The sequence below is a fragment of the Leiobunum rupestre genome, chromosome 8 (assembly GCF_980474605.1).
Source record: "Leiobunum rupestre chromosome 8, qqLeiRupe1.1.hap1, whole genome shotgun sequence".
Taxonomy (NCBI): domain Eukaryota; kingdom Metazoa; phylum Arthropoda; class Arachnida; order Opiliones; family Sclerosomatidae; genus Leiobunum; species Leiobunum rupestre.
Window position 1 is genome coordinate 43,277,115 of NC_143391.1, and position 14,302 is coordinate 43,291,416.

At 35.5% G+C, this 14,302-nt stretch overlaps 1 protein-coding gene across 1 annotated transcript; it reads right to left on the minus strand.

Moving 5' to 3' along the window:
* Positions 1-203: 203 nt before the first annotated feature.
* On the minus strand, positions 204-3,758 carry LOC149933408 (histone H4 transcription factor-like). Its single transcript, XM_090157466.1, has 8 exons — positions 3,471-3,758; positions 3,009-3,232; positions 2,831-2,936; positions 2,598-2,756; positions 1,998-2,102; positions 1,389-1,648; positions 851-972; positions 204-774 (listed from the first exon to the last, which is right to left on the minus strand). The coding sequence occupies exons 1-8, from the start codon at positions 3,664-3,666 to the stop codon at positions 234-236; spliced, it is 1,713 nt and encodes a 570-aa protein (XP_090013592.1). The 5' UTR covers positions 3,667-3,758; the 3' UTR covers positions 204-233.
* Between the last annotated feature and the right edge of the window lie 10,544 nt (positions 3,759-14,302).

A 14,302-nucleotide genomic window follows, 5' to 3' on the forward strand; every position in this document is an offset into this window, starting at 1 on the left:
AGCAATTTTTTTATATGCCAAGGTATTCATGTGCATGACCTAAAAGCACAGGTCCGAACAGGTGTTAATTAGAAAAAGGTTACAGTTGTAAAAGAAGGGTTGGTTGGTTATAACTTATAAACAAATAATATATTGGAATTTCAGTTGCTTGGCAATTTATAGATAACTCATATACTTAAAAAAATAAGTTTATTTTGGTTAATTATGTTACAGTAAAATTCTCAACATAAATTTTAACCTTCAGCAATTACTTCAGCCATTTCAATTACAGTTGACCCATCTTCATTAGATTTTAATAAAGAAATTATTCTATTTTCATTTCTCATTTCATTACAAGAAGCTTGATGGTTATCTATTACAAAAGTGTCAGTTGCTTGGGAAAAACTAATCAAGGTGTTGGCGGTATTTCCCATTTCAGATGACATGATGTTGTTATCATCGCAAATCATCATAATAGGAATCACCCCACCAGTTTCAGAGGTAGTTCCACCATTTACCATTTCGGACGAAACTAGATTTTCATCATTGCAAATCATCATAATTGGGATCACATCACCGCTTTCAGCGCTGTCTTCGTGAACAGATGAAGTTGTGGGATAATCTAGGCTTGCAGTCGTATCATCTTCGTTGCAGTTTGAAGGGTCATCAATATCAACTTCATCAGGACTCAGTTGGTTAGCTTTATCGTCCTTATTTAGCACCGCTTCTGAAACATCTAACCATTCATAACGCACAGTTTGTAGTTGGTATACGTTGTCTTTTCCTTTTTGATACCTATTTGTTGTGCCAAATTGACAAAAGAAACTCATGATACTGCTATTCTCAAGAAGGAAAATTAAATCTATCGCACCTGAATCTGCAATGACCTGATGGCCATTGCAAGTTATGTTTTTTCAACAAATGCCTTGTTAGATAATAACCCCTTCTAAATTTTCCTTCGCAAATGTGACACATGTACGTACATCCTTTGTCCTGGTAATAATATAGAATGTCAGGATTACGAACCTATCTTATATCTTGTAGATTTGCATATAATTCCTTGGGCATATCATAAATGTATTTAGTATATTAAGTATACGTCGTTGGCTCCAGGCTCCAGTCTGACCTCAGTGACCGGATACTTGCAATTTCAATGGAGACTGGAACAATGGAGACCGCTGATCATGCTGAAAGTTGAGACTGAAAACCTCTAAAACACCATGTAAAATTGAACACTATAACTGCTATCTTCAATGAAGATACTAAAGTAGGGTAGACTGAAGGACTGGATACCAGACCATCCAGTGGAGACCTTAAGTTTTGCTGCAATTCTAAAACTTGTCGCAATATAGTAATTCTCCTTAAGTATAAATAAATACGTTCTTAGAATATAAACATAAAATAATTACCGTATGAGTAGTTTTAATATGATGACATAGAGCGCTAGAGCTTTGGCTTGTGAATGAGCAATCCTCATAAGGGCATGTAAGGACATTATTTCTGTTGTGAGCTCGTGAATGTTTTCTTAAATCATTTTGGTTTTTGGCTCTGTAGGTGCAACGCTTGCAAGGAAAAGGCTTCTCTTCAGAATGTCGGTAAAGAATATGTGTTCTTAAGGCTGAAGGAGTTGGAGTAGTCATGTCGCAATATGGACATTTGTACTGGTTAACTACAAATGTTTGAAGTAAAACAACAGAATGTAAGACATTTATGGAAGTGTTTGAAATAAGAATATACAGGTATCCATAATGCTACCAGGAATAATTATCTAGTATCCTGGTTGATATTGGGATACACAAAGCCTGGCATCTGATCCAATATTTTTTATATTTCAGTTACTTCCTTTTGCCAATAGTTAATGTACATTTTTTGCAGAACATTTCAAATTATCTATGAAGTTTGATGAGAAAATGAAGTGGGTGTGGGTTCACAAGATCCATTTTCAAGACTATTTTCCATTATTCAATTCATAGTAGCGTTACGGGTTCCTGGTGGTGTATAACATTTAAATAAATTACCATGACTACGAGTATGATCCCTTAATAATCTCTCAGTGGAAAACGTTTTCAAACAATATCCACACTGATACCTTACTGGCAACGAAATATTGTTCAATTTTTGCGCTGCAAATCAGCATAAACTGAAAATTAGCTTCTTCTTTAAATAACATTATCGAAGCCGTGCAGAGATTATTTCAGTCCTGGGGCAAAAGACTTAATATGTGGGGTGGGGAGAATGGGAGGAATTTTGTCTATACCTTCTACACAGCAATGAATATTCTCCACCTCAAAGGCATATGTGCCAAAGTACCGCGTTATTTCAAATTAAAATGATCTAACTTAACCCTTGTCCATTTAATTGTAATTTTTTTACTGTTGGTCGCTTTCCATTGCCTGAATAATCTACCCCTAATGAATGTGTCAAAAGTAGGAATGCATTGAAAGTTCCTAAGGGGAATAAAATCATAAACATTTCATATAGGGATTCTAATAAAGGAATTAGAGGCAAGAGGTTGGAAAAGGGTTTATTTGGCTTTAGATTTTGAGGATAGCATTTTATGGGAGGGTTCATTTAAAAAAATTAAAAGTGGTTAATTATTTAAATATTTAAACACTCACCAGCACCATCAGATTTCTCTTGTCGGGTAATATGATCATAAAATTTTGTTCTTGATGAAAATGTACCACCACAATTAGGACAAGCCAAAACTTTCTCCTGGGTATGGCTTCTTAGGTGCTCTTTTAATTTATATAAACTTGAGACTTTAGTGGAGCACCCTTAAAAAAATTCTTTATTAAATAATTGAAATGAAATATAAATCTTAAATGCAAAGAGATAAATGTTGTTCTACCATTCCAATAACAAATAATTTTCACCGATGGATTATTCCCACGTGGATTGTCTTCAGCATGTATATCAACATGTCGATAAAAAACTTCAGGATCTTCAAATGCGTCCTAAGGATTTTAAAAAATGGTATCCAATATATGACAAATCTTGATATAATTGAAATAAATATTTCAACCTACACCACAATCTCTCCAAGCACAAAGAAACTCCTTAGGAAGTTCGGGAACAAAGTTTGAACTAAAACATTCTATTTTGCAAGACATAACCATATTTTTTCTACTCATGAAATTTCTTCCGTAGCATTTTAATTTGGAATGATGAGCGTGATAATGAAGATGCCTTTTAAGCTCAGCAAAGTTTGAGATTTCGGCATTGCAGTCTTTCCAGTTGCACATAAGCAAACCTAGAAAGCAGAAAAATTCTTATTAAGCCCTAGAGATAATGCCGAGGGGCTGATCACTCCGCGTAATCGGTGTACAGAGCCGTACCTTTGACTGTACTAATGGGACTACGCATAATCTTTGAAGTCCCTGCCTTTGGCAGTGGTAATCTAAGCGTAGTCTGGTGTACAGACTTTCTAAGAGTGGTTAGCCCCTCGGATAATGCCAGCAATTGATTTAAAAATTACAATATACACGTACTATGAATTGGATTTTCTCGAACATATTGTTCTATAACTTCAATGTGCTGATTTAAATGTTGTATTAATGCTGATAAACTATTAAAGGTGTCCGTAGAAATGCAGTTACTGTATTCACAATTTAAGTCTACTTTCTCCCATGAGAATTTCACGTAATTACTGCTATTTCCACTTACAGAATACGATTTCGGTTTCATTTATATAGTTAATATTCAATATTTAATTTTATTCAAAAAGAAAAATAAACAGGGAAAGTCTGAAAGTAAGGAAAATTATTTAAACAACTAATGCAGCAAGCAGACGACCCGAATAACCCCGCCAAAAGACCTAAATTGAAAATACCCATCAGCGTTGCCAGATTTTTCTGAACGAAATATTGTACAAAGGGTAAAAAATTATTTATTATTTATTAATAAGAAAAATAAAAGTTACGAAGCTAGAATAGCTTGTATATAACCCACAAGTGGAAAAGCAAAAAAAAAAAAATTAAACGGTAGAATGGAGAAACTCCCGAGTGCGGCTGCGGAAAGTCCAACGAGATTGAGCAGAAAGTACATCTGCGGGGAGGGAGTTCCAAGTTTGGATAGCACGGAAAGCAAGGTGCCATTGACGTTGTTTGGTCAGGGCCCATGGTTTGAATATTTTTGCTGCAAGACCCCTGGTCTTGCGAAGAGTGTCTAATTTGAAGAAAGCGGACAACTGGAGAGCAGACTGACCCGACCACATGCTCCAGATACACACCAGGTCATTAATCGCGTGTCTGAGAAGCGGGGAGTCCAGTTTGAGGGCCTCATTCCGCGCAACCGGAGGAAGGCACTCGAGGCCCTTAGTGAGTTTATTAAAACGGCTGTGGGCTTTTGTAAAGTTGCCCCGGTCACCTTGAAGGGGCGGGCTCCACACTTCGGATCCAAAGTTGATATAGGGCAAGACAAGGGAGTTGCACAGGGTACGTATCAGCCGTGGGGAGCGAAAATAAAAAGAGCGACGTGTCAAGCCGGTGATAGAATTAATCTTTTTAACAGCTTTTGTGCAGTGGTGACTGAAGTTGAGGGAGGAGTCCACCCAAACTCCGAGATCGCGCACCGGAGAATCACTGTCGAGATAGTAGAACCACCCAAAAAGTACGAAGCACAGGGATTAGAACGCCCAAGGTGGTTCACTCCACATTTAGAGACATTAAATTCCATTTTGTGAGCTTTAGCCCAGGCCGCCACAGCCTGGAGGTCTTGATTGAGGCGCTGTTGATCTAATGAGGTGGAAACCTGGTTTGCTAATTTTGAGTCGTCGGCAAATAAGTAGAGTCGAGAGTGCTGGACCACCTGCGGCATGGAATTGATGAAAACGGTGAAAAGGATCGGACCAAGCACACTCCCCTGGGGAACCCCTGTGAGAGGAGTTTGTGGTGGTGAAGCATACCCTTGAAGGACAACAGAATGCCGACGCCCGATGACGAAGTTGGAGAGCCATGTGAGAGCAGCTCCCGTAATACCAGCTTTCTGCAGAGCAGCAATCAATTCAGGATGGGGAATGGTATCGAACGCTTTTCTGAAGTCTAGATAAATGACATCGACAATTAACGAGATTTACAACGGAACTGATTTTCATAGCTATTGCACAATCCAGATGTTTTATCAGCACAGAGCCCCTTAGTATCTAAATTAAGCGAAACTTCCGCATAAGCCGAAATATCTGGTTTCCTATAGATCGGCGGAATATTACACTTAATTGATAAAATTTAAAAAGTTTTTTCTTGGTGGCACGAGCCCAAGTAATTTTTTGGCACGCGCGATTCGCATGAGGGTTTCAAAACAATGTCAAAATTCATCGCGACTCTTTGATATTAGGCTTAAATTCTTAACGAAAATTATTCCTCAAGAACGGTAAGTTGCGAGTCCAAGTCACAGCTTGAAGAGAGTATCAGTGCCGAAAGAAGGTTCGGTTAGAAAATTAATATTAAAGCAATAGGAAGCGTCATACGTATATCTGTTATGTTACTTATGGTCATACTAAAATTAAAACCCAAATTTCCAGTTTTTAACGAACAAAATTGAGAGAAATTAACCGTGAAATCTAATATAATTTGGTCTTTTTGTTATATTGACCAAAACTAAAATAAATAATTTATTCTTTTCAATAAAATGTTATTTATTTTGATATAGATACATATTGTAGTAGACTAAATGTTTTTTTTTTAAATAAATTAAAAGTATTTTTGTTTTCGCCGAAAAAAGATTATAAACTAAATTTCTAACGACTGAAATTTCGTTGTTAACGCATTCTGTTTGAGGAAATCATTTTAAATTATTTAAAGTTGTAGTACTACAAAGTGATAAGTTTCATAAAACCTTATATCTCAAAGATATAAGGGTTTACCTTTGGATCCCGTACTATTTTCAAAAGTTAATTAAACTTTAACAGTTTCTATGGAAACTAATATCTATGAGACATTAGACAATTATTTTTAATTTTTTGGTATGTTTAGAAGTTGTTAAATCTCGATTGTATATTTTTTGTTTTATTTTTAATTAATTAAGTCAAATGTTAATAGGTCGGTTTACTGATGTATAACTGGGTAGTAAGTCACAGGGGCAGGGTGATGTTAGGATTTTGTTTTTTTGAGATGCCGCCGCTAGTACGTTTTCGCTACAGTTCAATTCAGTTCAGTTCAGTTCACTTTTCCACTCCGAATTTGGTCCGTTTTAAATCAGGGAGGATCACTTAAGCTTTCGTATAAGGGGCGCAGTGTGTCAGAATTTATAGCCCGGTGTACCTAGTAACAGAGACCATACCACCGGAGGCCTATCATCATAGTGCCCTACGCCAGCATCCCCCTAGCCCGGACAGGTGACAAATCCAGCATGGGTAGCAGAACCCTACTACTGATGGTCTCACCTTTGACGCAAGCCACTCAACCCAGCAGAAAGTGCAGCAATGGGTGGACCAATCCCCACTTCGCACACAGCAGTGGGATTTAGAATGGATGCTATAGCAACTCCAGCCGACACCCTACCTATTAAGGTAAGGAGCCAAACCCTTTGGAAAGAGCTCCTAAAGGGGAACGACGAGCACACAGCAGCCCGCATAACCCGGCACAGCTGGCACCGGAGATCGCGGTGTTGTTGCAAAAGGCCGGGAAACAGGACCGCCGTGCCCGCATACGGAGGCCCGCCGCCCCACAGCAGGCTACCCAATCCGCCTGGGCGGCCAGTTTGCACGGACCCTCTCCGGAGGTGGAGATAGGACCATTTGATCAAAGCTAACATCTCCCAGTGCGCCACCGCCCTTATGGGTTACAAGAGCCGGACCCCGACTCCCCGGTAAAGCCACCAGTTGTTGCACACTCTAACCAGTGGGGGTACATGGTGTGTGTCACCACGTGGGTCGTTTATTAGGTTTGCGGAGCGACCACCACCTATCTAGGAGATGATTGGTGGCCTCTGTCGTCTCTTTTTTTTATTTTTTCGCAGTTAGTCCAAGCTATGGGAGATAATCCGGGGATAATGGGGTTTATCCCATAGCCACTTGCTCGGATTCGCTTCGTTCCGGGGTCAACGCCGGGCACTCTTCCAAGATGTGGGCCACGGTTTCTGACGGGGCAGCACAGAGTTTGCATGTTGGTGCGTTCCCAATTAGGATCTCGAACTCCCTGGCTGCCGTTGGGAGGGCGCCGCTGCGTGCCTGGAACAGTAGGCAGCTTCCTCGGCTGTTGTCGTATATGACTTCTTCGGCTGGTTTTTGCTTCAAGGCGTAATTTAGGACCTATTGGCGCCATCTCTCGATTGAAAGAAGCTAATGAAATCCAAGTTTTGGTTTACCCCTGTAAAGCAAACTCTGCGTCGAATGAATTGTAAACCGACCTATATCGGCGTTTCGTGTTTAGAATTCTACAGAAGTAAAATGGATTTATCAAGGTAAGTGTCCAGGCCCGACAAGAGAGGGGGGAAGCTGGTACAAATTACCGGGTCCCGTACAACCTTGGGAGAGAGAAGGATTACCCCTGGGGGATTGAGATAATGAATCTGATATCTTATCACAATCCCCCAAAGGTAATCGCAAGATTTTCTCTCTCTCTCTCTCTGCTTTCCCCCTTTCATCCCCCCCAATCCCCCAATGGTAATCGCAAGATTTTCTCTCTGCTTCCCTCCGAGCTATCACAATCCCGCAACGGTAACAGCAAGATTTTCTCTCTCTGCTTCCCTCCGAGTTATAACAATCCCCCAACGGTAACAGCAAGATTTTCTCTCTCTGCTTCCCTCCGAGTTATCACAATCCCCCAACGGTAACAGCAATATTTTCTCTCTCTGCTTCCCTCCGAGTTATCACAATCCCCCAACGGTAACAGCAAGATTTTCTCTCTCTGCTTCCCTCCGAGTTATCACAATCCCCCAACGGTAACAGCAATATTTTCTCTCTCTGCTTCCCTCCGAGTTATCACAATCCCCCAACGGTAACAACAAGATTTTCTCTCTCTGCTCCCCCATTAACCATAATCCCCAGAACGTTTTTCTCAGCGCTGTTATCTTCGTTAACCGTACCGTAATCAGTAGACTCTCCCCCCTCCTTTCCCCCGTTAACCATAATTTCTAATCTCTAGGCAATAAAAACAACCATAATTGTTATCTCTCATACTATCGCTCCCAATCGCTAGAAATTGGCTTTTTCCCCATTCGCTATAAATCGCAGCAGTTTGCCAGAATTAGTTTTATCTCTCCGAAATAATTAATGTACCCAAAATTGGACCGCCAGTTTATTATTCTTTTTAGGGGAATCTCTATGGGAGTTTAACATTACAATAAAGCTAAAAGGTCCAGTTTGGGGTACATTTGGTCCGAAATGGGGTACATAGGGCCGAAAATGGTGACTTTGGTCGTTTTTGGGGTACATTTGGTCCATTTTATTCCATTTTTGGGTACATCAGAATTGCAGTTGGAAAAACGAAGAGCCGTAATTTTTTTTAATAGAAACTTACTTTTTTTTTCTCTTTGACGGTCGGAAACCCTAAGTCTATGCCGTAAAATAGAGCTTACGAAGGGGCGAAAGCGGAGCAAAAACTGCGTGACTTTGAATGACTATTTCCTAGACTGAAATAATGCAATGACTTGTAAATAAGGCTCTTGAGATTAAAATTTATTGATATTCAAATCTGCAACTAATGATTCCCATTGATTGACGTCACATAATTTTACCCACTTGAAAAAAAACCATTGTTTGACGTCACATAATTTACCCAGTTTAATATCTAAAGTGGAATCCATTGTTGACGTCACATAATTAACCCACTTGAAAAAAAACCCCAATGTAGATTCCTCTCGAGAGCTTTTGATGCAATCATATAGTAGAAAACAATACAATTAATAGAAATTTACATTAAATTAGTATACTTTTAATACCATTTTGCGACCTACAGTGAAAAAGTTCCAATTTTACGGTAGAAACGTATTCAAAATACCATTCTCATTTTAAACGCTTTTTTTTTCAATAAGCTAATTGTCTAAAATATATAGTCTACTAGAAAAACCAAATAGTAAATTACTTTCTACGCTAATCTTAGCCTTAAATACGCTAATTAATTTCGTAAACAAGCATAAATTTTAGTTCGCCCTTCATCCAAAATATCTAATAGAGCTAGTACATTCTCGATAAAAACACAGTTTAAAAAAATATATCAAGGTTTTCAATTCAGTTAAAAATAATTAAATTAGATGCATTGTGTTTATATTTTTAACTTAATTGCATTGATGTTTTAAAAGCATACCTCGGGCCTAAGAAACAGGCAAAGTGTAAATTGCTAACACTAAATTTCTAACTCTAATAATGTGTAAATCAATTATACAATTATCTATTCATAAGTGTTAGAGACTTTATTACAATGAAATAAAACCATGTAGAAATGTATATGATATAAATTTAAGAAAACTCAAACATTTGACAGACATACCTTTTTTGTTTTAAATCAACAATTTTATTATTCATTCTTATCATTTTTTATACAACCATTTGTTTTTATATAGATAACCTGAGGACGGCTATAATATGAACATATACCTAAAAAAATCGGGAATTAAACAAAAACAACCTTAAGTTTACTATTTTTATATTCACACGTCCTCAATTATGCAAATTTTATATTAACATTTCTACTATACATATTTCATAATTAATATTTACATAAATAATTATTTTGTATATAAAATCGTACAATTCTATCAGAACTTAAACCGGAAGATTCAGGCATATAATTTCCAAAAACACAAACTACATTTGGAGTACTAATATTTATACTCACACAATTATATTTCGTACTAACAATTTCACCATCTTTTAAACTTTCAAATACTGCCAAGTGTTCGTCGCATATTTTTGTACTTCTCAAGGTGTTAAAGAAAAAGTGGTTCACACCAGAGCAAACTTTTTTCAATTGAAAAAGCATTTCACTCCCCGAAACTGTCACTTGCTGACAATGTACAAAATTGGGCTTACGGGATTTCAAGTAATTTAACATCCACGATTTTCCTTCGTTTCCATCTTCTCCTATTACAAATATTATTTTTCTGTCTGAGAGAATTAAATGTTCCAATAAACTTTTCTGCCATGGTCTAAGTTCTATATCTTTGTTTATTCGTTTAGGGGTTTTCATTTGTTCCACCCAAGCACTTGTCAAATTTCCAAAGAGATGCGATGGTAGTCCAGATCGAGCAACGGCTTCTGCGCGGACTCGTTGTTTATCAATTTCCGCTTCTACTTTGCCTAAGTTTACTTTGTGAGGGCTTAGACTGCAACGTCTAATATGTCGACTCAGTTGTGATTTAAACGATTTATTGCACGTTGTACACGATGTACGTTTACATTTATGGGTTCTTAATCTATAGCCACGTATTCGTTTCTCGGAACTTGGACACTGAATATATTTGTTTCGACCCATTTGGAATATATTCGAAGGAGACAAACACGTACGTTTTACTCGAACCGAGTCTATTCATAAACTGTTTTCGATTTTTGAGGGATCTCCGTATATAAAGTATAAAATGTGGGTTCTGAGGGTAGAAATAATATCAGCCCTATTTTGATTTTCTTCCAAGTTAAGTGTTTCAGATAACGTTTACTTATTCAGCACCTTCATTCCATTTTTTTCACATGAATTTGATATAACCTTGTATCTTCCAAAAATTCAGTTTTATGCTTTGTTCAATTCCTTATTCATTACATCATTCCAAATTTAGCCTAATTCATTCACTGGCGTTGATCTTCTGAAATGGATATTCCAATAAAAACCTTTTCTTATATCTTCGCTTCTGATTAATCTGAATGTTGTCAATATAAAAAACAACATATGCTTTATTTAAATATAAAGAATAAACACTGGTTAGGTTAAGGCTAGAGTGAAATGGAATAATTAAGTAAATAAGCATAAATTTTAGATCGCCTTTCCTCCAAAATATCTAATAGCGCTAGTACATTCGCGATAAATATACAAGTTCTTGCGAATAAGAGACGTTTTTTATCAAATAATCATAGACTAAAAACTTTGCTCAACGAAAAACTAAATAACGATAAATAATGTACAATTAATTTATTAAATAACGAGAAAATGTCTTAAGGTAATAAAAAAATAAAACCAGCGATTAATTAATCATTAAAAATAAATTATTATCAATTTGATGATTGTTTAAGGATATCGATTATGATCAATGTTTGTACTACAGTGTTCATACCCGAAATGAAGTTAAATGAAATAATTAAGTAAACAACCATAAATTTTAGATCGCCTTTCATCCAAAATATCTAATAGTTCTAGTACATTCTAGATAAATATACAAGTTCTTGGAAATAAGATACGTTTTTTTTTCAAAGATAAACAAATTTTAAAGCTTATTGTCAAAAACCACATTGTAACGTAATAATGGTTACCTCTATCTGTAAACTTATCAAGATAAGAAATGGTATATCACTAGATAACGATCATTGATAATAAATTTCTATTCGTAAAACGCTAAACAAGGTTATTGTTTTTACTGTTTTGGTAATTATATTGTCAATACACACCCTCAAATTTGCTATATTATATTTATGGTATGTACTTGAGCCAATAATGGTATTTAAAATAGCTTAATATAGAAGTAAACACATTACTTAAAGCATACAAAGCATAATTATTTATATAGCTTATTAATTAACTATAAATAAGGTTATTTTGACTTTATAAAAATTAATTATGCAGAGAGTTCTTAGTTAAAGAAGATTCGAATGCGCTTAAAGCATATAAATAAATGTAAACTAAATGTTACATTTATATGCATGTTTTGGTAATTATATTGTCAATACACTCAAATACAAAAACCAATATAACGCTATCTAAAAATTATGAAAAAACTATTAAACCACTAATAATTTCAGTTATTAAATTAAATTAGTACATTACATTATTATTTATTAATTTTTTTAATTAGTTAAAAATCATTAATTTTAGTTGGTCTATATTTATTATGCAATAATAAAATATATATATATTTTTTTCAAATTATTAAGGATATATTTAATCATAGACTAAAAACATTTTTATCAAGTTTTTTTCTTAATAATTTTTAAAATTGCAAAGTTTTTAGTCTATGATTAAAACAATTTTTCGTTCATATAGTCAAGGAAATGTTCAAATATACGTGTATTTGGTCATTTTGATGGTCAAATAGCCCAGTATGGAACTGCCAGATGATAAAGTCAGACGTTGGCTCCCGTGCACCGTGTCCGTGCCCCGGTGGTGCCCCGTTTGAAAAAAAAAATATATATATAAGTACATACCATAAATATAATATAGCAAATTTGAGGGTGTGTATTGACAATATAATTACCAAAACAGTAAAAACAATAACCTTGTTTAGCGTTTTACGAATAGAAATTTATTATCAATGATCGTTATCTAGTGATATACCATTTCTTATCTTGATAAGTTTACAGATAGAGGTAACCATTATTACGTTACAATGTGGTTTTTGTTATGGAACCAATGACAATAAGCTTTAAAATTTGTTTATCTTTGAAAAAAAAAACGTATCTTATTTCCAAGAACTTGTATATTTATCTAGAATGTACTAGAACTACACTGCAAATCTTTATGACGCCTACAGCACGTTTAAAAAACACCTAAAGAGCGTAACAAAATTAGAGCACCTGACACATGTTAAACACTTGCATATATGGACTTTTAGTGTTCAGCGGATGCAATTATGTGTACGGTAGATGTACTCCTGATGTGCTCTAAATGCCTTTTAGGTGCTATGCCGGTGTCACATTGTAACATCTATAGAACGAGACCGTAACAAAATTAGAGCACCTGACACCTGTTGAACACATGAACATATGCACTTTTAGTGTTCAGCAGATGCAATTATGTGTAACATATATGTACTCCAGATGCACTCTAAGTGCAATTTACGTGCTTCTGCAGAGGTTCTATTGTAACCTCTATGGAACGAGATCGTAACAAAATTAGAGCATATGTTACGCCTAAATAACATCTGGCATCGATCGAAAAAATTGAAGACACATCAAATGAACATATAGAAAACACTTGCTCAAATGTTTAATAATAATCAGCTAGGCTAATACCGAAGGCACCACCTTAGGCCTAAGTCATCATGCGACTTTTGAGCCCTTAATTCAGGTGGCCGGGTTACAATGCGTAGGAGGGTGGTGGCAAGTCCTGCATGCCACGAGATCGAGCCAACAGCTCCCTACACTAACTATTACGGTTAAACTAGACAAGTTTTTCTCTATAGTCATCCAGATATTTAACGACAAAACAGGGCTCACAGATAGTAGTAAACAAAAATACACAGAAAAAAGTTATGTTAAAAATACAGAAAATTTCTGGAAGCACTGCATGCCAGAATAGTTCTGTAGATTTTACCATTTCTTTTGTTTAAGGATAAGAGTAAAAGGGTTGTATTTTTTACAGTAAAAACTAATAGTACTTTTCACAGAACATGTGTAGTAGATTTTACAAACGTTTTGTTTTTTCTGCAGAGCAACATCGGTTACAATTACCAATGCAAAGTTGTAATTTTTACAACAACTTGATTTATTGTCCAGATTTGATTCTGTAAAAATTACAGAAAAAAAAGTGAATTTTACAACACCTTAGTTCATTTAACAGATTAACTTAAGTAAAAATTACAGAAAAAGTTGGTAAATATTACAACAACTTTGTCCAAAAGCTTTGCTTCTGTAAAATTTACAGAAAAGGTGTAAAGGTTGCAGAAATGCAAACATAGAAGTTGTAAATGTTACAAAACTTTTTTATTGTAAACATTGAATCTGTGTTAATTACAGTAAACAAGTTGTTAATTGTACAGTATATAAATATATAAAAGTAAATTATTGAATGAACTAATTTATTTCAAAGACGTGGTACAGCTATATAGAATTAAAACAGCTTAAGTTAACAAAATTTACTAAAAATAGATTCACAATTTTTACAGTGGCTAAATTACAATGCAGCCCATATTGGTTAACATCAATCACATTTACTTTTTTTAATTTCAACAAAATGTAACTTTTCTGACTATTTAAAATTAAGTAGTTCATATAACATTACACAAATTCTACCAGTCTAACATTTTTCAATCTAGATTTTAATAAATACTGCCAAAATGTTTTATAATTGAAACTCTTAAATGTCTTCTTTGAGTGTACTGCAGCTAAACAATAATTTTTTTTAATAAATTAACCTAAAGCATTAGGGTTTAAGGTGATCACAGACTGATAAAGAACTATATTTAAAGGCAATTTCCCTTAAATTGCAGGCTATAAACACTGAAGTTTATATAGTCGCGTTGG

What these genes read in the sequence shown, in the direction of transcription:
- LOC149933408 (XM_090157466.1), bottom strand. Translation starts at nt 3,666, where the DNA reads ATGAAACCGAAATCGTATTCTGTAAGTGGAAATAGCAGTAATTACGTG. An exon ending in AATTATTTGTTATTGGAATG is followed by an intron (nt 2,757 to 2,830) that starts GTAGAACAACAT and finishes AATTTTTTTAAG; the next exon opens with GGTGCTCCACTAAAGTCTCA. An exon ending in ATATTAAAACTACTCATACG is followed by an intron (nt 973 to 1,388) that starts GTAATTATTTTA and finishes TATTATTACCAG; the next exon opens with GACAAAGGATGTACGTACAT.